The 22699-nt window shown below is 38.3% G+C and overlaps 1 protein-coding gene across 18 annotated transcripts in view; it reads left to right on the top strand.

Annotated features, from left to right (window-relative positions):
- ZBTB20 (zinc finger and BTB domain containing 20) overlaps positions 1–13912 on the top strand; it is an 821902-nt gene extending 807990 nt beyond the window's left edge. For all 18 annotated transcript variants that reach the window (XM_023213691.1, XM_026456669.1, XM_031935144.1 and 15 more), the window contains one exon: positions 9355–13912. In XM_023213691.1, coding sequence (XP_023069459.1) covers positions 9355–9776 — 422 coding nt within the window. In that variant the 3' untranslated portion in view covers positions 9777–13912. The remainder of the gene's footprint in view (positions 1–9354) is intronic.
- The last annotated feature ends 8787 nt before the right edge of the window (positions 13913–22699 follow it).

The following is a 22699-nucleotide window of genomic DNA, read 5'->3' as shown; positions in this document are numbered from 1 at the left end:
CTCAAAACAACCTTGTTTCTCAGGTCAACTAGTAGGAATCCAAGAGACAGGACATAAAACAGCAAAGTTTAGATTGGGGACTGAAGGGAAAGAAAGCAACAGAGATGGAGACAAGGCATCAAACATGGAATTGTACAACTCAAATAGAACATTACTTAAGATCAATTTTGCCTTCTTTGCAGTGTAAGTCAGGACATTATGTAAACTAATGTGCGTACTTTTATGAGAATCAGTTTTTAAAGATCACAGTATTCACACTTGCAAATAAACAAAGTGACTCACTACTGAATTTAGGAAGAAATTTGGGTAGTGGTAAGTCGCTATGTTTATTTATGGGGATAAATGTGAATGTACGAATGACCTGAGGTCAATCACAATAAATTTTCCATATGGTTTAGTTATCACCATTATTAGGTGAAGTAATCAAATAGTAATGTTTTTATTTTGTAGCAACTTATTATTTATAGAGTGTTATCACATAGTTTATATCCTTTGCTCCCCCGGATAGCTGATTTATAAGCCATTAAATTAAGGACCTTGGGGGGAGGGGTATAGGAAGGACCATTTGAAAGTATCTCCTTAGCCAAACTTGACTTTGCTGGTCTTGGATCCATACACATATCTACCCTCCCCTCTGTACGTCTCTTCAAGTAGACCTATCAGATACAGAGTTCACACATCCCGTTAGATCACATACGAAGGTAAGTCTTTAAATTTGCGACATAAAATTTTCAGTGTACTACCAAAAAATATCTTCTTGATGTATAAATACATTTCTCCAATGGATTCACCAAAGATTCTGTGGTTAACTGAGATAACTAGATTTGGACACGAGAAAACCAACAAAGGATTTGTGCACTCAGACATTATAGATGCAAAAGCTATAGGTAGAGTCATTTTATAAATCTGAGTTATGCTTAAAGTGTGAACTTCAGTTTTCTAGTAAATCATGAACATCCTCAGTAAATTATGAATGTTATTGTAATGGTGTGTATAATATAGCCCCATCTGAAAGTAATAATGTGCATATATCAATCAGGCCCGTAATTTAAAAGAAGTAATGCTCTTCCCTTTCATTCCAGAATTATTTGGCAGTGGCAGTTTGGAAATCCTGTCGGTCTTTCAAGACTTTTGTCTAACTGAAGCATCCCCTAACCTAACAAAGTTTTAGAACAATTGGTCTAGATTTTCAAAAAGCAAGACAGCCGGAACATGTGGAAATAATTCAAGACCTGGGTTCACTGTAGCTCACATTTCCAAACAAAGTTCTTTTCAATTTCTGGGGAAAACATAAAAAAATGGAACCTCAAAACTTTACAAGAGCCCAGTGGAAGTGATAAAAATTCAAAGCAAAAAGTCCAAATGTTAGTATAAAAAGGTTCTAGGGAACATGGGGAAACTCGTAAGAGTAGGGTTGGACTCTGTGTTCCCAACCATACTCTAAAAAGAATCCTAAAAAGAAAGAATAGCTTGACAAAGTTAAAAAGACATTTGGGTTCTCTGCATCACAGCTACTATGCAAACCAATAGACCTGCAGTGTAACTGTCTTAGCAATTCAGTAATTCCAAAGTTTAATATAGATGGTAGTTGCTTTCAACAACTGCAGAGATAAATTGTGTGTGATGGTACACACCAATAGTCCCAGATACTCAGGAGGCTGAGGCGGGAAGACTGCTTGAGCCCAGGAGTTTCTAGGCCAACCTGGGTACCCATCTCTTAAAAAAAAAAAAAAAAATGAAGAGAATCAATTCTAAGATTCAGATTCCAGTTAAAATCTTGTACTGCTCTATGTGAATGATCCACATTCATGAAAGAGTGTTTGGGGCCAGGCATGGTGGCTCACGCCTGTAATCCCAGCAGTTTGAGAGGTAAAGGTGGGAGGATCACTTGAGCCCAAGAGTTTGAGACCAGCCTGGACAACTTGGAAAGACGCCAGCTCTACAAAAACTTTAAAAATTAGCTAGGCATGGTACTGCATACCTATAGTTCCAGCTACTTGGGAGGCTGAAGTGGGAAGATCACTTGAGCCCAGGAGGCAGAGGTTGCAGTGAGCAGAGATCACACCACTGCACTCCACCCCGGGCAACATAACAGGACTCTGTCTCAAAAAAAAAAATGTGTTTGAGACAAAGAAGTAGTCCGTCATATTGACTTTGGAGCTAAGCTCTACCTTTAAGAATCAAGGAAGCTTTAGTTGTAAAGCATATTTCATGGTGATTATAACACAAAAATTTGAAGTAGAGGCATAACTGAAAGACGATTGTACTGGAATTAGATGATTTGGATCCAGTTTTGTTTCCTCTAAATGGCTGTGTGTCCTTCCACAAGTCAGTTAATTTTACAACCCTCTGTTTCTTTGAGTTTAAAATAAAAATGATTTTTTCCTGCCTTTTGATGTAAACGTATGATGCATGTGAGAGCTTTTCAGAAGAGGCAAAGTGTTACTTAATTAGAAAAATAAAAAATCCTCATCAATTATTACTTTTTGCCCCTACTACCCAGGAGACACTGAGTTGCTTTGCTCTATTTCCTGTCTCTGAATAATACACGCTTGACATGTATCCTTCCTCTTTGGAATTTAAACACTGAACTGTTTTATACTCCTTAGATTGCTCTTGAATGTTCTTCATAAAAGAATTTTCTTATTCCTTAACAATTTTTATAACAGTAAAAATGAAAATTCCTCACCTAACCAGTCTTTATCCACTGCTAAAAAAAACCACGGAGGACTTCCTTATCTCTAGGAGTTTCTTTCATTCACTTACTGCAGCTGCATGAAAGTTGTGAGAAAGGAAACTAAGAGTTAAGGGCATGTTTGAAAGCAACAGAATTAGAGGAAAAAAACAAAGATAATACAAACCATCCTGTCAGGGAACAAAGCAGTGCTCACCTCTACCCCCTTCCATCAAGAGAAAAAAGCAGAAGTCAAATAAAGGAATGGAAATGAAAGGGAAAGATAGAGAATATAAGAAGGGTAAGCCTTGGTGTCAACGTGGATATGGAAGGCAAGCAATAGGGAAAATTCAAAGATAACCCTGGAGCAGCGTGATCCCCACACTAGCAGCATGCAAATTATGTTCCCCCACCCTTCACCCCCGCCCCAGACATCCTGAATCAGAAACTCAGGCGATGGAGCCCAGCAATCTGTGTAACAAGCCCTGGTTCATGCTGAAGTTGAGAATCAGTCCCCTAGAGAGGTGAACCTGGGTAATTAGAAGAATGGCATCAGGTTGCTTTTGTTACATAACATTATTTTTAAAAATTCCACTGCTAAGAATCTGTTTAGAAAAAAGTAAATCAAAATTGTGGATCAAAGCTTGATTTTGTAGTGGATAAATTATGTCACAGAAAGTAATCACATATAAGAGGTAAGTTGAGTTTTCCAAATTACATAGGTCACAGGGCAAATGTATCCCTTCTGGTATTTAGCAGTACTGACTTGTATTATTTATATCTTCATGTATTAGCTTAACACTTTCCCCTTAGAATGTAAGCTCTGTGACAGCAGAAACACACACACACAGAGAGGTACATTTCACACACGTATATATACATGTATATCACACACTCGTATGCCCATTCATTTGGGGAATTTGCACATTCACCAAAAACCACCTGGTCTCCAAAAACTATTGAAATAAAATAAATAAAAGAAAATTTTAAAATGTGAACATGCTTTCCAGAAGAATTTAATTCAAGGGACTTATACACAGATACATTCTTTTCATAGCAAGACTTTTAAATTTCTTTGTTTTTTCTCTTTTTTATTTGCTAGAGAATACATTGTACACATATCTGTCTTCACACTTTTGTGGGTTTTTTTAACCCATAAAATATAAGTGTTTTGGCGTTTTCTGAATCATATTATCAACAGCCCATTCATTGGTGACTGTTTTTTTAGCCCATTGATACCTTTGCACATATGGTAATTTTGCTTATTACTTTGAGAAAGTCAGCTATTTCAGCCATGAATTCATTGTAAATGGACATAGTAACAATAGTAGCATAACAATGTTGGCGATTGGGCCATAATAGTCATACAAAGATAATGTGTTAATCCTCATATGGAGCTTGAACTATTAATTATATCAAGCCAGTGGGTGTAAAGGAACAAGTGTAAGGTTTGGAGTGAGAAAGCCATGATATTACCACTTTCTGACTGAGTGACTTTGGGTAAGTTCTATAACCAACCTGAGCCTCAGTTTTTCAGATCTGTAGTACTTACTTTACATGATTGCTCTGTGAATTGAATAACATAATTTATGTGAAAACAATTATGAATGCTGTAAAACTATCAAAGCCATTAATATGTGTTAATAGTAGCATCATACATTTTGCGGCATAATCCACAGAACAAAGAATTGTTAATGGGAGAGGAAGATAATCTGGTTGGGCTAGTATTTTATACTGTCAGGTGTTACTGACTTCTTAGGTGACCTTCAAGATGTTAGTACAACTCTCTAATTGGAGATGCTATTTTCTAGGGATGTTAATATCCACTGTATTCACAAAATTGTAAGAAAAGTCAAGTAACATGAATGAAACTCTCCAAAGTTCTGCTTAAAACTAAAATATCTTAGTTGTCACTGAAGCCACAGATATTTTGTGAATGCAGCATGTTCCCAATAGGCAGTCCCTCTTAGCCTCACAGTCCAAGCTGGCAACAGGATCGCATCCCAGGGAATGAACAGGAAGGCTGGCAGGCAGTCACACCACTGATATCTCAGGTGTGTGGGCCCCCCATTTTTTTGAGACAGAGTCTCACTCTGTCCCCCAGGCTGGAGTGCTGTGATGCCATCTCTGCTCACTGAAACCTCCACCTCCCAGATTCAAGTGATTCTCCTGCCTCAGCCTCCTGAGTAGCTGGGAGGGATTACAGGCACCCACTACCACACCCAGCTAATTTTTTTGTATTTTAAGTAGAGATGGGGTTTCACCATGTTGGTCAGGCTGGTCTCAGCCTCCTGACCTCAGGTGATCCACCTGCCTCCCAAAATACGGGGATTACAGGCGTGAGCCACGGCACCCGGCCATGTGGGTCCTCTTTTAAACAGACATCTCTTGGTGGAGACTACACTCTGCAGCCAGTAAAAGCTCCATATGATTCCATCTGAATGTTCTTCCATTGTTAATATGGAACCTTCCCCATTTTCTGGTCCAGTCTCGATGTTCCCCATTCAGAGGACCTGCACTTTGAAGTATTCCTTCTGCTCTCCTCACCAGTGGCCACCTTCTGCTATCCACCTTCTCCTCTTTCTCCTCCTTCCTTGCTGCCTGCTGTCTCATCAAGTACCCTGTCTTGGTTTTTTGACCCGTCACTATACCCACGAAAGAGGAAGGCATTGTACTAGGGCAAATGATGGGGAGGCAGAGAGAACAGGAGAGTTAGGTAGGAACAGTGCTTCTGAAAAATCTCCTGATAACAGCATTCACTGTCCCTTTCACAGCTCAGGAGAAGCCTTGGTTAAAATGAGGGGGAAAAAATCAGTAGAATAAGTGGGTTCTTGTTGAGCCCCCACTGCAAGAGGTTCCTATTCAAAGTTGGGTGTCTTTACCCATTAGGATGGCTTTTACCTGAACTTTCTGAGCTTCTGGCAGAACCCTCTGCATCTTCTAACCTAAGCAGTATCGTTCTTCCTCTTTTTTTTCACTTTTCAGTCATGGTAGATTAAGTGTCAGAGCTGGTTCATGAGAAGACGGTGATGAGCAGGCATTGAAAAATTAAGAAAAATGTATATTTTTACCATGCCCAACACCCTTAGCAAGGCAGTAAAGGGCACTGCCTCTCTCTCAATTTCCTCCCTTGCTGTTTGGTTTCTGTGCCTCCAGTGCTCCTTTGCGGCTTTCCTAGGAAATCCTCTGTCTGTGCTGTGTGCTGACATTGTATCCATAGGCCACTTCTTGCCATTCACATATGTAATTGAGAGAGTCGACTATACCCCTAACTCTGAATTACGTAGCTGCAATATAATCACTTGTTTTATTGATTATCTGAAATAAATTTTTAAAAATTCAGGATTGACTTCCATATGCCATGCAAGTCATTTTGCAGTTGGTTTCATTTATCCTTGGTTCCTTTGTGATAAATGGAACAGTTTAATTTTTCTTAAAATGACCACATGCTCTGTACTAAGTGCTTTATCTCTTCCATTTTCAAAACACCTTCACAAAACAGGTACTTACTAGATTATTCTTGAGTTATAGATAAGGAAACTGAGGCTTATAGAGGTTAAATGACATGGCCAAGTCACTCAGCCAAGGAAATGGAATTCATATCTGACTCCTACATCTGTATCATTTTAAAGTGAAGGAACTTATATGACCTTCCCCTTGATGTTATAATTCAAGTATCCACTTTTTGCTTTGTGTCCCCTTCTGACAAACCAGACTTGGCATTCCTAACCATAGGCTTAAACCTGGAAAGCCATCTCTGACCATTTATCTTCACTCTTTGTTTCTTTACTTGGAGAACAACAATCAACAGACCTCATCCATTTATTGTATAATATCTAAAACCATTTTGGGATTGCTGTAAGTAATACACAAGAAAATCATGGGGAAAATTTTTTCTTAAAACACAATCATTCATTCCTGCTGAGTGACTGTGTTTCAAGTTCATACAGAAGTGAAGGTTGTGAGCACCTCATTAATCTGAAAATATACCCCATTTAGTAAGACAGTATCTGAAATACCTACACTCCACCATCACAGCACCATAATAATTATAGACAGCACCTTCCTCTAAGGAGCTCCCAAGTGCTTTGCAAACATTTCTCTTTATTAAGTAACATACCATTGTTCTGTGGCAGGGAAGGGAACAGGATACTTTGTCTTATTTAAAATGCAGGACTGGTAATGCATTCAGTGACTAAGGAGGTTGCCCTCAGCTCATTCACTGACAAGGCCAGGACTAGAGTCCTCAGGGTTTGTGGTCCACCATGGACTGAGGACCGCTAAATCCACAAAGGACCATGTGGCAAGTGCCTGGTCCAACTCTTCACATACAGAAAATGAAACAAACCCAGAGAGATGCAAACACTTAAAAAGCCCAGGGTCACATGGGTAATTAATGGTAGAGCCAATACTACATGCACACAAACAACATACCTATATGTGCTACGGAGAGAAACATGACAACTGTGAAGAATCAATTTATAGACACATTAGAAGAGTGTGAAAATAAAAAGGCTTCATCAGTGACCTTGCCTCGAGGAAAAACACACAGAAGGTGAAAGTTTCAAACAACAGAGCATTTTAACATAGGTGAAGTTTCAACTTCCTAGCAGCCAAAATACCATCTGGAATTTAAGGCACGTTTCCCGTAAAAGGTGACAGGTGGACACATTTTAAATGATAGTTGGCCAGCCCATCATAGCCTCTATAAATTGTCTGAAAGCAGGAGGATAGCAAAGACCAGTTGACTTCCAGGCATGTTTACAGCTGACAGAAATGTTTCGGCTAAAAACATGCATGACTGTCTCTCTTAGGGAATGTCTTACTTCAAAAAAAAAAAAAAAGTACCAATGTAAACACTGTGCATAGACTGAAGTCTTCGGCAAATTGAGATTATTAGCAATGAGGCTTCCCTAAACTTTCCTGTTTTAATCTAAAAGTAAAATTCTCTTCTAACTCTGTGATCTTATGCATCAGACTGTCTGGTCAGTGTGCTTCAAAACATATCTGTTTATGTTTGAAAACAACAACAACAACAAAAATTCCTGATGAGAGAAAGTTTAGTAAAATGGATCATGAACATACAGCACTTAATAGCAACCCTGCTACATAGTCAGCACTCAATACATGGCGATTGTTTTCGTTGCTGCTATTACCATGACACATCAAAGCTCTTCTGTTTCTTAATGGGAAAAAAGGAAAAACAGTCAAGGCATGTATTTTAAATGGAGGTTAGCTCAAATTTTAAAAGATTTCTTACCTTGATGCATAGTTCAGACGTTGCAGTATTACCCTAAGGAGTTTCAGAGGCTTTGGGTTTTAGTTTGGATCATGAAAGAGTATGTGGAAGAAGGACTTTTTTCTCTGAGGTGAGGGCCTATACTGGGCAATCAGGAATGAAGTGAGAGATTGACCAAATACGCAGTTCATCTCACCTGTCAGGAGCAGAGCTGAGACCAAACAGCACAAAGAAAATAAGTCTTTAAGTAATTATCTTAAAGAGATGCCACAGGCCCATGGACTTTAAGAATACCTCATGTGGTCATTAAGTGACTATTATTACTTACCTTACTGTTTGTAACAAACTTGATCATTTGGTTTCTAAGCCAAACCAAAGCAGTAAACTGAGGAGAAACAAGGGTTTCTGCCAACGGGCTGAGAGCAAAGGAGGATGCAGGAAAACTATTTTAAAAATTGACCCAAGAGTTCAAAATGCATATGGAAGCATTTAATGGGGGTGGGAGGTATCCTTGTAATAAGAATACCATGCATGTATTCCCACACTGCTCTTGGTGGTCTGCAAAGTGATTTCATATGTATTTTATGTCAACACCAGCACAATGAGGTAAGTAGGACTATATACCTCAGAGGCATTTGGTGATTTGTCAGAGTGGTGTGTAGTGTGTTGGTGCCCAAATTTGAATAGGACCATTTGAGTCTGATATCATCATGTTGCCCACTGCCTACTCAGCCTCTACACCCAATGAGGCCAATCTGCAGCTCAGTACAGTCAATAGAGAACAGGCAATTAACCCTTAAGTTACATGTTAGGAAGATTTCTGTCTAAAGTAGATAAACTTCAAAGTATAACTCTTCAAAATGACTTGTTCCTATGTTGGCAAATATTTTCAGAACTCACAATCAACACGTAGATATATTTATAAGACAGACTACTAGAAGTGGGGACTTTCCCCAAGGAACCAGGCTATAGTGACCAGTATCCTTAGTTCTCAAGGATTCTAGAGCACCCCATGTCTCCAAAGATCTTTCTTCTCTCTTATTTCTTATATTTGTTTGATAATGTTAATGGGAAACACTAAAATCCCCTAATCAGGACACTGAAAGTGACCCCCTTGAAAAGTAGCCCTCCGTTTTCCACAGAGTGACTTGGAAGACTTTTAGTGGGGAATATCTGGTAGTTTTCCAAGAAAGCCATTTTATGGCATAGGGAAATGGAAAGCAAAACTCTGCCAGCATCACCATAAAGCAAAATTTCTCTGCACATGAGAGGCTAGGAGGGCCTGGACTTTTCAATCAAGAATGATCCATTAAGCAATCAGATTTTATTTTTTTAATTATTTTGTTTTTCTTTTTTTGTTGTCTTGTTTTTCTCTCCTTCGTTCTCCATCCCTTGCTATATCTTGCTCTTTCCTGCTTGCTGTCTCTTCCTACATCAACAGGTGAGAAGCCCCACCAATGCAGCATCTGTTGGCGCTCCTTCTCCTTAAAGGATTACCTTATCAAGCACATGGTGACACACACAGGAGTGAGGGCATACCAGTGCAGTATCTGCAACAAGCGCTTCACCCAGAAGAGCTCCCTCAACGTGCACATGCGCCTCCACCGGGGAGAGAAGTCCTACGAGTGCTACATCTGCAAAAAGAAGTTCTCTCACAAGACCCTCCTGGAGCGACACGTGGCCCTGCACAGTGCCAGCAATGGGACCCCCCCTGCAGGCACACCCCCAGGTGCCCGCGCTGGCCCCCCAGGTGTGGTGGCCTGCACGGAGGGGACCACTTACGTCTGCTCCGTCTGCCCAGCAAAGTTTGACCAAATCGAGCAGTTCAACGACCACATGAGGATGCATGTGTCTGACGGATAAGTAGTATCTTTCTCTCTTTCTTATGAACAAAACAAAACAACAACAAAAAACAAACAAACAAAAAAGCTATGGCACTAGAATTTAAGAAATGTTTTGGTTTCATTTTTACTTTCTGTTTTTGTTTTTGTTTCGTTTTCTTTTGTACTACATGAAGAACTGTTTTTTGCCTGCTGGTACATTACATTTCCGGAGGCTTGGGTGAATAATAGTTTTCCCAGTCTCCCTCGGATGGTGGCCTTAAGGCCTGGTAGTGCTTCAAGAGGTCCACTGGTTGGATCTCTAGCTACTGGCCTCTAAATACAACCCTTCTTTACAAAAAAATCTTTTAAAAAAAAGTTAAAAAAAAAAAAAAAAAAAAAATTTCCACTTGTGAAGAGCACTACAAAAAATATATAACAAAATCTAAAAGGCCTACTGTCTTTAAGTACACCGCTTGCAGTGTTTCAGTGGACATTTTCACAATTCTGGCCGCTTGGACTTCACAGTAACCAGTTAAAACTGTGGAATATCACTTCTGGTTGAAAACCCAGAGGAAAGGCCCTGCTGTTTTCCACCTACCACGTTGTCTGATTTCATAAAAGGGCTGTGGGGGTGGGAAGGGCAGTGGGTTCGGTGGTGTGGGAAAGAAAGACGAATGGCAGGCTTCTCCCCCAGATTCTGCCCGGGTCCACACACCCTGGCCCACCTTTTCCATATCCCCCTCTTGCAGCAGAAGCCAGGAAGACTTGGACAAGCAACAAGCAACAGTGGCTATCGTATTTATTCAGTGTCTTCGCTGAGCCACAGCCTCAGCACAATCAAGAGGGACTTTCATGAAAGGCAGGAATGCGGATAAAACAAAGATATCAGAAATGTGCACCTATGTTTCTAGGTACAAGAGAAGGATTATTTCCAACAATCTTTGCAAAAAAAAAAAAAAAAAGTGTCAGGATATATTCTTGTGGAAGAGAAAAAGAAAGAGAAATGGAGGGTGGGGGGGAACAATAAAAAGTTCTTGAGGCTTTTTTAATTCAAAATTTTATAGAGGGGCAAAAGTGACGTTTACCAGATAGAATGCTGATTTTTTTAATATATTTACAACAGTATTTGTGTAAAAAAAAAAACAAAAAAAGTGAAATTGTTAAAAGTAATTTTTTTTCATTTTGGTTTTGCATACACTGCCACCAGTTCCTTCTCTTTTATTTTATTTCACACACATATATATATTTTTTGGTAAGTCAAGACTGTTAAGGTTAGCGATACTGCTTCCAGATAGAAAGAATAAAAGGCAACTATAGTTATATTTGAAAGAGAGGAAGGATATTTTCTTCATATTTTTTTTAATTTTTCTTAATTTTTATTATTTTAAGTATTGCCTGGGTTGATGAGGGCCTCTGTGGCCAGCCCATCCCTGCTGTAATTTGAATTGCTGCTTTGTATTTTGATATGTAGTTCTTTGACTTTAGCAAGCTTAAGTTGCCCCACTGAATAATTTTTTTCAACTGATCCATCTAGAATTCTGTTCTTTTTCATGGAAGAGACTTTATCTTTCAGAGATTGCTTGCTTCTCCAAAATTTCATTGAGATCTTACAATTCTAGAATTTCTATTGACTCTACTTTTTTTCTTGGTGAAACACTAGTAGTCTGGAAGTCTTGATAAATGGGGTCTTTTCTTTTGTGATCAGCCAGGAAGAGGAGTTCATAAAACTCTGCCATAGCTCCTCACCCTTCCCAACTGCAAAGAGCATCATTATGAGAAGCCTGTTACAGATCAAGATGCATTGATGCCAAAATTACTTTTTTCCTTTCAAATATCACCTTCTGACTATTTCCACCATGGTTAAGAGGGCTAAATAAGATGATCATTCTTTAGATGACTAATTAACCCTTGCTTCCTAGAGAGGTTTTAGGGAAATTAAAAAATTCCCAGATGCCAACATCCACTATTCAAAAGACCACCAATCTATTGCATCATACCAGATGCCACTCTCTCTTCCTAGTTGGGATTTCTCTCCTCGGTCCTGATCAAGGTATTATAATAGAGATATTTTCATTATAGACAGTGTCCTGAAGGGATTCCAGCTCAAATATAGGATTTCTTAAACCTAGCTAAAACTCCCAAAGTGATTTCATTGCTGGGCATATTTTAACACACTTAGGGGAAAGCAAATCTTTAAACAAAGCAAAACACCAAACTACAGTTTTAAAAAGAAGAAAGGAGAGAGTATTTTAGTTTCAAAATTACATTACATTTTAATTTAATTTTCCTTCTAATTTTCCTGTCAGCATTTTATTTACAAAAACTGTGCAGCAAACGAGGGAAAATCTTCCAACACAAACAACTCTGTAATGACTAAATTGGTTTTATTCATATATTTCAGACATTTGGTTAACTTGGATCTTTTTCATAAGTTCTTTGTGACGCTTAGTAAGGTTAGTGTAACTGAAGTGTTTGTGAGTTTGATTTGGTCCCACAGTGCTTAATTCAGTGGATATTTTGCTAGAAGTTTTAATGTACACTTGGGTGGTTAACTGACTATTGAGTATAACCTATTGTGATTTTTAAGAGGAGTCCTACCAAGAACTGTGTGTCCAAAACTGACCTGTTTTAACAGCTAGTGAGGAACAGCTTCCAAAATAAAGTAAGTTCATTTTTCTATTGCTAATTTTGCTTTTTAAAATATCAGTGTTGTAAAACTAATATTTCCACTTACCACCAATAGAGGGAGCATTAGTTAATTAACTATGTCATGGAATTGTTTTGGTATTTTGGAAAACAAGTGATTCCACCCATAAAGTAAAAAGAGAAGATTGACCTTAAGAAAAAAACTCTTAAAGCTAGAGGATAATGACATGAAATCACTCAATACATGTTACAAATGAAAGAAGGCCAAAAACCACTTTGAAATATGTTTAACTGTTTAACAGTAGTAGACTTGAAAGTGTCTTTGTTCAAATTTAGCAAAGTAGGAAGAATTTTCACTAATACCTCCTGAAAAGTTGATCTTAGGTGCCATTATGGGCCACATGTAGCTTTCTGTTTCTCAAATCTGAGATAGACCCATTTGCCTTAATGCTGATTTGCCATGTAAAATGCTAAGCAATTGGGTTAGAATCCACCTTTTCTTTTGGTAGAACATGTAGAGAAAAAGCTGCAGGTGACTTGAAACCCTGAGGAGTCTTATCATCCTTTCCCTGTAAAGGAAGCGTCTCTTTAAAAAAAGTGGAGGGGAGAGGGGGTGGAGGATCCCTAAAGAATTCTTAATGAGGTGATATAATCATTGCAGTCCATGACAAAATGGACCAGCCAGGTTTGCATAGCAGTAGACATATTCCTGCTGTATGTTTATCCTTCCCAAACATGTCACATTCTAAAATAGTTGACAAATTATTTTGTGGAAAGAGGAAGAAGCTGGATTGGAGTGGCAGATCTAATCTGGAGGAGCAAAGAGGTAGTTGTTTATTGCAATGTTCCTGGCCCATCAAATGGCCACTTTCCAAACTGACGTTTTAGGAAATAAACTAATCTGGACCTGTTTCAAAAGGATGGAGATGCGTTTAGATTGTCAGTTCTCACTTTTAAATTAAACAATCACAAATATCTTTAGAAATAGGGAAAGATATTTGCTTCAAAATGAGAGAATGAGTGTGGATATTTTTAATTTTTTTTGTTTCAAGTCTTACAGTCATCTTACATTTGGAACTTCATGGTAGGGTGATATCAGTGCTAAAAAAAAATTTCTTTCTAGTAGCCAGGAAACAGATAGATAAGATAAAAGCAAATGTTCCAGATTTAAGACTTCTTAGGGTGAGTACAAGGAAGAAGAACTAGTATGGAAGGGACACTTTTTAGCAATTTATAATTTTATAATGGAATTTGCCAAACAAGGGAAAGGAAAAAAGTCAAAGGGGAATTTTTATCTCAAGATATTTAGATATGGTTATAAAAAATAATATTTTCTAGCACTAAAAACATTGGTATTATCTCAGCGTCATGGGCAATTTTTCCTTATTAAATGCCAACATTTGTACCAAAAAGGCCCCCAAATGTGTGAAATATAATCCTGAAAAAGAAAATAATTGGAATACATGGATCTGATAGAACTCTACACAGGGGGAAAAACTGAGAAACAAGCTAAGCAAAAAAAAAAAAAAATCTGAAATGAAAATCTCTGTATCAAAATGGTTTCTTGTATATTTTAATTGAGTGGTAAACTGTAGCTCCCAATAACAGTCTTATAGACTGTTCTGTTCCCAAATTCCTAATGCTTTGAATCTATTTGTGCCATGATTAAGTGTGCTGGATAGTTTCCTGCTCATTTTCTAGCCGCAGTTCATTCCTAGTCATCTTAGAGATCACAGTAGCTCTTGGCCTTAGAAAGACTTGCGTTTGCTGTATTTAAAAATCATAAGGGTTTTATTTTGCATCACCAAAATATTCTGTAAGGTCCAAAAATACTATTTTTCAACCCATGAACAGTAGGAATTTGTGAATTCTGCAAATGAAAAGATAAAATTTTCCTCCAGGTATGTTTGTTTCATATTCAATCCTAAAGCCTTGAGCTATATGTACTTCCCTCACACAAGCACACCAGCTATCTGTGCTCTGCCCATGCCCAAAACTCAATGTTTTCTCTCAGCGCAGAAGTCAGAAATGCCGTATGCCCCTTATAAAACCCCTTCGATTCCTGAGAAAACATAGTAAAAGCTTATGTCGCTTCCTTTTTGGGGCTCCTCCATGATGCTCCCAACACCTGTGACCCCTAGGAAAACAGGGAGCAAGGTAGATCTGGCCAGGAGTCACAGGATATACACCCATTCTAGAGCTTTCCTCTGTTGTTCTAGAAGATGTTATTTGGTTAGTTGGGGCTGGGAGCCGGGGATATATGTTTCTGCAGAAAAGGTATCAGATAATCAAATCAGGTCTGCCTCTGCTATAGCCAGTGTGCTGCTGCATCAAAAGGGAACAAAAGGAAGGTGCAACTAAGAGCAGACACAACCCAAGATGCCCTTGAGATTTAGGAGAACAGGAGGGTGCCCTTTCTGTTGTGACCTGACTCTTAAAAGAAATCTTCTAAAAGAATTCTTTAATTTGGTAATGAGTTGAAGTCCAAGGTAATGGAAGCTCTAGGGCAGAGAAGAAAAGAATTGCAAAATGTATTCAGCACCAAACAATGCTAAACCAAGAAACATCCAATCACAAAACTAGGAAGTTTGGCAAGAAGTGGTTAGAGAAATCTCTGGGCTTTTCCATGGGTAGGGTCGACAGACTCTCTTTTGAGTGATTTCTGGCTCTGAGAAACCTCTTTACTCACTGGAAAAGAACTTTATTTAAATGACCAATTTTGTTCCTCAGAAAGAGAAATTAAAAAAAAAAGAAAAGAAAAATAGGACACTGAAGACAGAACCATGTGACTTGGTGACAAACAAAAGGAAGGGTGCACTAGAATTTCAATAGGCTCCCTAATTCCATAGAAAAAGCAAAGAACCCAATGCCTCCTGAACCTGCAGTGCATGAAGAGAGTGCTTGAGCTGACCCAGCCACCAGGCTTTCTGGGGCTAGACATAACTTCCTACTGGAACAGCAGCAGCCTCTTTCCCCTCTTTGTGTTTTCATGAAGAAACTGGCTGTTCTCTTAGGTACCCAGGAAACACATTACATGGGGCAAACTTTCAAAAGCAATCTCTACCTTGGTACTCAGGCTACATATAGAGGCAGAAAAGGGGCATGGAAGAGTCCTTGCTCTTGAGAGAGAATATTTTCATATTCCCAAGGGCTTTCTGTGTAGAGTTGCTATTTCTGATATCGCTTAAACCTTTATAAGAGAAAAGGCTGTGGTGACTCAGTGTTCCTGTAAACTCAGAATGTGGAAATTACTAATCCAAAGCATCGTTTCTAGCACTGAGTATCAAGATGATCTAGCCTGACCAAAATATTCCAAAGACTTTTTTAAGTCTCTGAAGACTTTTTTTTTTTTTTTGTCCTTTAACACTGAGTCTATAGCAGTCAGCAGTGTACCTTAGCAGATCCCCAGGAATGGTTATAGAATAGTAGGGTTTGTTCCCATCCTTTTTAGAGTGAAGAGGTAGAAAATTAGGGCTACATAGTGTGGGTTCTTTTTCAGAACTATGTATTTTCTCCTCACTGCATGAGGGGTAAAAATGCCGTGGGTTGAAACAAGAAACATCATCTTTCTACACCACTGACTAAAACACCTGCCATTCCAGTGGTTTCTTCCGGCCCCACCTTTTGCTCCATAAACTGTAGACTTTCAGACGGAAATCTAATCTTAAGTGACCTCAATTAAGGTATTTTCACAAGAGGCTACTTATAGTATAGCATTATTGCCTTAAATCAGAAAGCCCTGGGAAGAGGACAAAAGATACAGAAATGAGAAGGCTCTGAAGTTATAGGCATTTCTTGCTGTTTAATAGTTACATTATCACAAAAATAAGCCCTATTCGTGATGGAGGACTATGGAAATAGTGACTTCTTGGGGAGGCACCCAACTTCTCTAGAACTGACTACTCTCAGATAGTGGCTGCTATTTCCTATTCTATTTCAGTGACATAGGTCAGGGCTGAATGTAAAATGGACATCATAGTACTAAAGAGAATCCTAGAAAATGCAATCACAGGTGCCTAGGAGTACTAGGTTTAAACATTTCCTTAACACGGAGAACAATCCCAGCAAAACGCTTTCTTTATCTATAGCATATATCTCGAAACTTTTTTTTCCCTCAGTTTTAGAGAGCATCTCTTTTATCCGGTGGTTCTTTGTTTAAATGCAAACTCATAACTTTCAGGTCTTCGGTGCAAGAGCATAATCTGCAGATCATAGGCAAAAATCTAGCCACAGTCCTGAGAGTCCCAGCTTCTGGGATGCCCAATGAGGGTATAAAAGTCCCTACTAACCCTCTTTCAAATTCAGAGGCTTCTTTGGTTTAGAATGCCTCAATGAGATTTTGATACCTCCAAGAGAGAAAAAAAAAAGAGAAAACCTTGAGGGCATCTGTTCCTACTAGTGTTGCAACAGTTGTTATTACCCAGCAAAATCATTGCAGTTTATATGTAGATTCAAGTAATGAAACAGTCTTAACCCATCCAGTATGTCACCACTGCTGTCCAAAATGTCTATAAATGAGTATACATTATTTATACATGTGCACACACAGTGTGAGCTTCGCTCAGCACAAAACTTTCACATTCATATTGCCCAGTGACAACGAGATACATTTTCGAACTTCTGGTTAGGAGTCAAAGCTCTGACATATCTCACATACCTGCTTCTGCTTTGTTGCCTTAGTTGAGTGCATCAGTATCTGTAATGAGACTTCTAGGGCATTCTGAAGGAGCCCAACCATCAGTAATTTCTATGTATCCCTTTCATGAGAAACTTGAATATGCTTATGTGGAGTACAGTGCATTTAACAGACTCTACAGTTCTATTGGATTTATTGACATGTGTGTGCACATGTGTGTTTGTGTATACACTTATTGTCATCTGAAAGTGTGTGTGTCCCCCAAATGGAGCACACACAGGCAGAGGTCCTTGTGCATAGATACAGTTGCCTCTTCCCAACATTGTGCTTAAGACTTGTGGCTCCCTTCCCAGGAAGCAGTCACCTGCCCACTCTGTTGCTTTTTGTAATGTTTCAGAATTGGGAGAAACAAATGCAGCTTGTTGAATCCACAGCAAACCCACAGGGACAGGCTGTTTTCCTCCATAATAAGGTATAACAGAAGTCTTCAACTGGTGAGCAGACAAAAAGGAGCAGCAGTCCAGGGCATCTCCCCAGGTCTCCTGGAGGAGGAGGGGGGTGGGGGGCACCAACGCCAGGCAGGCAAAGCCCACACAGACTTTGGCCTGAGCCATCCCATAGCTCAAAGGTCTTCATTCCTTTCCTCTATGCAACCCAGTGTGTGCGCGCGCGCACACACACACACACACACACACACAAATTTTGTTTTCAAACTAAAGCTTCCTAATGCTGCCTGTACTCGCAGGATATCATCGTAGTTCACAAACTGTGTCTCCTGAAACCAATGTGGCCTTTGCCAAAGTCTTTCCAGGAGTGGGTTGTTTACCACGTCTAGCAAACGGATAGACTATTGGGGGGAATATTTTTTGGTAATCTCTAGGAATTGATAGCTTTTGCCCATCTCAAACATTGAAGCAGAATGCCACTCTAGTATAATGTACTGAATGAATGGACTCTGAAGGCTTGGTGGCCTGGAATTCAGGATTCAGTTTTCTCACTTCCATGCCCTTCTTTTACTAGATGGTTTGTTATTTTTTATGACTTATAGATTATTTCTGCTTTACAGAAGTCAGAGGACATTTTCTTTCCTCTTCTAGTCTGGTGACTTTTCCCCTCCCTCTGTTAAGTAAGGCTACTTACAGTTGCCACTTTTTTGTCGTTATTACTTTTTAAAATGTATATTGTCTTTGTGTATCCAAAAGAAGTCTGTGACTGTAACCATAGGTATTTCTTTTTACTGGAAAAAAAAAAATCGTTGTTTTGGTTTTTGTTCTTTTAATTAACAGTACTAGTGACTTTGAAAGAATATGAGTTACTATTTAGGTATGCTTACTTAAGTACAATACACTACATTGCAGTATTTCTGAAACCTAGGACATACACATTATATATAACAACTCTATATTGAAATATATATTACATTATATTCATTTTAACTTTTGAATCTGCCTATGATCATGAGTTGATTGAAATATTATGTCTTTGCATATATCACCCATCACCAAACTGCTGCAGTTAATCTGGTGCATTTAATAATAATCATTACTGCTCTAATTTGCTTTTTATATTATCAGCTTCAGTATTGTCTTTAGAGGATTTTAGAATTTGTTAAAGCTCAGACTTAGCAAAGGTAGGAAAGTGAAAACTTTTTTTGAAACTTTTTTGTTGGTGTGACTAATACAAAGAGGTTCACATTCAAAGTGATCTTGTTTAGCTGACCCACTGAATATCTGAAGAACAAAAGAGGTGCATATGAATGTATCTGATTTTCCCCTGTAGGACTGTCACTGTCTATATGTGCTTTTAAAAGTATGACCAAGGGGCTACTTAAGTGCCACATGATCTGACCAAAAATAACAGGCTGCGTTTCAAAGGGCCAGTCTTCTGAAAAGCATAAGACAGTGAATTACTTAGTTGTCCCCACTGTATTCTCAAACATTCATTTTAATACTGGTTCTTTCTACTTTCCTTTTTCAATACGCTTAGAATTATTTTAACTAGTCTGCAGCCTTTCCCTGGAGGCAGCTTGGAAATACAGTGTTCATTTTCCTGGGAGTTTTTTTTTTTTTTTTTTCCAAAAAAACTAAAACCAGAATTTCAGAAACTCTTTATCCACAGAGGCTAATAGAAATAGAACTTGGAAATATCTATCTGAGACATTTTTAAATCTGAAGAGTCCATAAAATGGTGGCTCTTGGGTATCCAGCCCTCAGGATCTCCATTTACCTGTTAAAGTGAGGATTTGGTGCCTTTCTTCTTTAGTTGGGCCATCAAGGAAACTTCAGAAATCAGGCATCCTGTCTTCCTATACAATAAATATTTTCAGATCATATTTTCAGATAAAAGAGTTTCTTCAGCTTCCCTCAACTATTCAACCCAACGTATGGAAAACCTCAGTTGAATAAACTTTCCACCATCCTGGGTGCCTGAAACTATTCAGGACAAAAGGAAGTCAGCTTTTTAAAACCTCAGTGTAAAAGACCTTCTCACTCTGGTCCAATGTGAAGGCTTCTCAGTGTGAACACTGGAGAATTCCTTCGTTTCATCTTTCCTAATAGACTGTTGTTTTCTAATCCCATCCCATTCTGCTGTGCCTCTCCAGCAAGTCCCTTTTCACCTTAGCCAGGCTCCCTGCAGTGCTCTCCAGTTGTAAAGCCTTTGTATTCACTAAGGAACTACGTACTCTTAGTCTGCTTTGAAAGGGCTAATGTCTAGTATAATGGCAAAATCACCAATCGGTTCTCCAAAGTGTTCAAGCAAATATATTTCTACTAGACAAACATAATTGTGAATTGACTGTTAGTGAGGCTGTTTCTTCTCTAATGATCACATGATATCCAAATTATATCAGCTTCATTATTTCCCTATTTCCTTTTCCTAGCCCTTTCCCTTTATTTCTTCTTTCTCTTGAAGACTACTTCAAATTACCTATTCGTCTTCATCACTGCCCCCAAAACTCTAATAATAATGACCCCTAACTGTTCATTTCTCTTCCTTTGTCTACCCCATTCTGAACATCCTTCTTTAAGCTTTATTTAATGAAAGAACACTAAAGTGAGTGAGTTCATAAACTTCAGACTTGTAGGCAGTGTGAAGCATGTCTTCATTTTTGCTTCAGAGTTTAAAATTTATCAATATTCTTTGGAGAGTGGGAGGACCTGAGTCACAGTTTTAAATGTCAGCTGTACTAGCTGAGGTCATTAATTCCCCTTACCTTCACATTTGGCCAAAGATGAAGAGAAAAATATTTTCTGTTTTTTTTTTTAAATACCACAGTGTTCAAGTTCTTGATATGAGTAAACCACTTATGATGGAGAAAAAAAAAATCATGAATGTTGACTGTTTCCACTAGTCAAATTACTTACCAGACTTTAGATTATAGGAATCTAAAGAAAAGAGTAACATTTCAAAGTAATTTTGATAACTGTTCAAGCCTTAGTGAGCTCTTCTCAAACAAGAAAAGCCACATCCACTTGAACACATTGTAGGAAAAATTAGGAAGAATTTTTTTATTTAATACCTTTTGGGAAAAAAACATTGATTGGTTTATAACTTTGAGCAGTAACTTACTAATGGATGAAAAGATTCATAAGGTTTTTAAAGTATCTGTTTTTGCAACCAGAGATTGCCTAAATATAAACTTAATATATGCTTAAATAAAATAATAACAGGGCTAAATGGATACGTAAAGAGCCATGCAGTGCACTCCCCAGCACCTAAATACTCACCATGTAATTTGGTTGTCATGCTAGATCTCACTGCAATGGATTACAACTGTCTGGTCACCAGAGCATTGCCCAAAAGACTGACTGATACCATTCTGGGTATATCCCTTTCAGGATGCTTATAATGTCACATTCACAACAACTTTGTAACATAGTCTTTCCTGACTTCTGGTCCAATGTTCTTGCCATGATATCACATCGCCTCTCAGCTTTAATGAAGGCAAGTCCTATGACATTTAGAGTACTATGTGGTTTTGAGTGCATAGGCGGGATGCTTTCAGTTCTTGCTTTACCCTTTAACAAAAAGAATCAACATTTAATACCAGAAATGTATTTTTATGTGACTTGAGACTTGACCCAGCTTTTATCTTAATCAAACCAGTTTGTAACATCAACTCACATTATAGAGAACAATGAAATAAATAGCAGCTTTGAAAGCCTTTATGAGGCATGCATCTAGTAGGAAAAGAACATCTCTTAAAGGCAATATTTACATTGCTTAGGACTGTGATCTTCACTTGGAATGTTCTCCCAATCAATCCTGTATCCTTCTTTTTCTTTGTCCATTCTAACTCCTGGTATTTTTTTTTTTTTCCTTAAAGTACTCTTTATCTAAAGTACTCCTCTCCTTAGGCACTGGCTTACAAAGGAAGAAAGACTTTTAAATACTAAAATGCTATCATTTAACATATAATATGGAGGAGGAGAGGCTCTGGTTCTGATAGATCTTACTTGGTCCTGTTAATCTGGGATGCCTTTTGACGCTATTCTTTCTAGTTCCCCAAGAAGTATTCCAACCCCAAGACCCAGAATTTCTCATCACAACCTCTGTGTTAGTCTCAGATTAATGTCTACATCCTGTTTGATATTCTAGAGACTCCAGGGTGTGAATTTATTATTGCTTATGAGCCTCCTGTCTTTCCAAGCTGACACCTGTCAGGAGCATCAATAGCCTTAACAGTAACTAATGCATCAAAATAATAGACAGAAACACTATAGTATATATTTGTGAGGATAGGCAGAGATTTTTTTTCTTCTTTTCTCCATAAAAAGCTTGCTTCACTCCCCCCTCCCTCCCCAACACACACACACACACACACACACACACACACACACACACACAATGCATTTTGGAACATCTGCATCTTATTTTACAGATATGTAGCTCTAGAATTTACAAATATAGCTTAGGAAATGTTCTGAGATTGAGGCTGGTAGCAAACAAGTTTATTTTCTGCACTGGACTTCAGGATAAGTGTGCATAGATGCAATTCCTTCAAAGAAAGTGAAACATGGTGAAGCAAAGGGATAATACTTTCACACATTCAAACAGTTGTCTGCTATCTGTAAACCTTGATTTCAGCATAATTGTTACTTTTTAGAAATCTGAAACTGGAGGAATGTGTATTTTAGTAAAGTTTGTTTGTTGATTTATTTGTTTCCCTTTCTCTCTCTCTTCTCAAGATAGTGAAGGATTTTTATTTCTTAATTTGATACTGTCCATGGACGGTCAAATAACTGCTCACCCTTACTGTATTATTTTCCCCTTAGAAAGAAAATCCTTCCATCCTACCATGAAGGAACTTTTCCTCCACAAAAATTTTATCTTCCATTTCAAATAGCACTCATGAACTTTTAAGAGAGAAATTCTCTCTTTACTTTGAGGATAGAATAGTTAAAACAAAAATCTGTTCCTTGAGAAAGAAACCCTGTTTACCTAAACTAACATGTCTGGGGCCAAAGAATAGATTTTTTATTGATTGCAGATGAAGACCATGCATTTTTGTACTACAATCCTCATTGCCTCCTCAAATCCTTTTTGGAATAAGGCTGGGAATAAATTAGTTTAATTAAATTCTTTGGGTATTTCTAATTAATATCTACTGCAAGATACCCAGGAAAGAAAAAGAAGGGGTGCTGCTCAAATGCCAAAATCAATTGATCAGTTGATTTTTA

Source organism: Piliocolobus tephrosceles, chromosome 2, assembly GCF_002776525.5.
Source record: "Piliocolobus tephrosceles isolate RC106 chromosome 2, ASM277652v3, whole genome shotgun sequence".
In the NCBI taxonomy this organism is placed as follows: domain Eukaryota; kingdom Metazoa; phylum Chordata; class Mammalia; order Primates; family Cercopithecidae; genus Piliocolobus; species Piliocolobus tephrosceles.
Note: the sequence above shows the minus strand (reverse complement) of the source record. Positions and strands in the feature narration are given on the sequence as shown.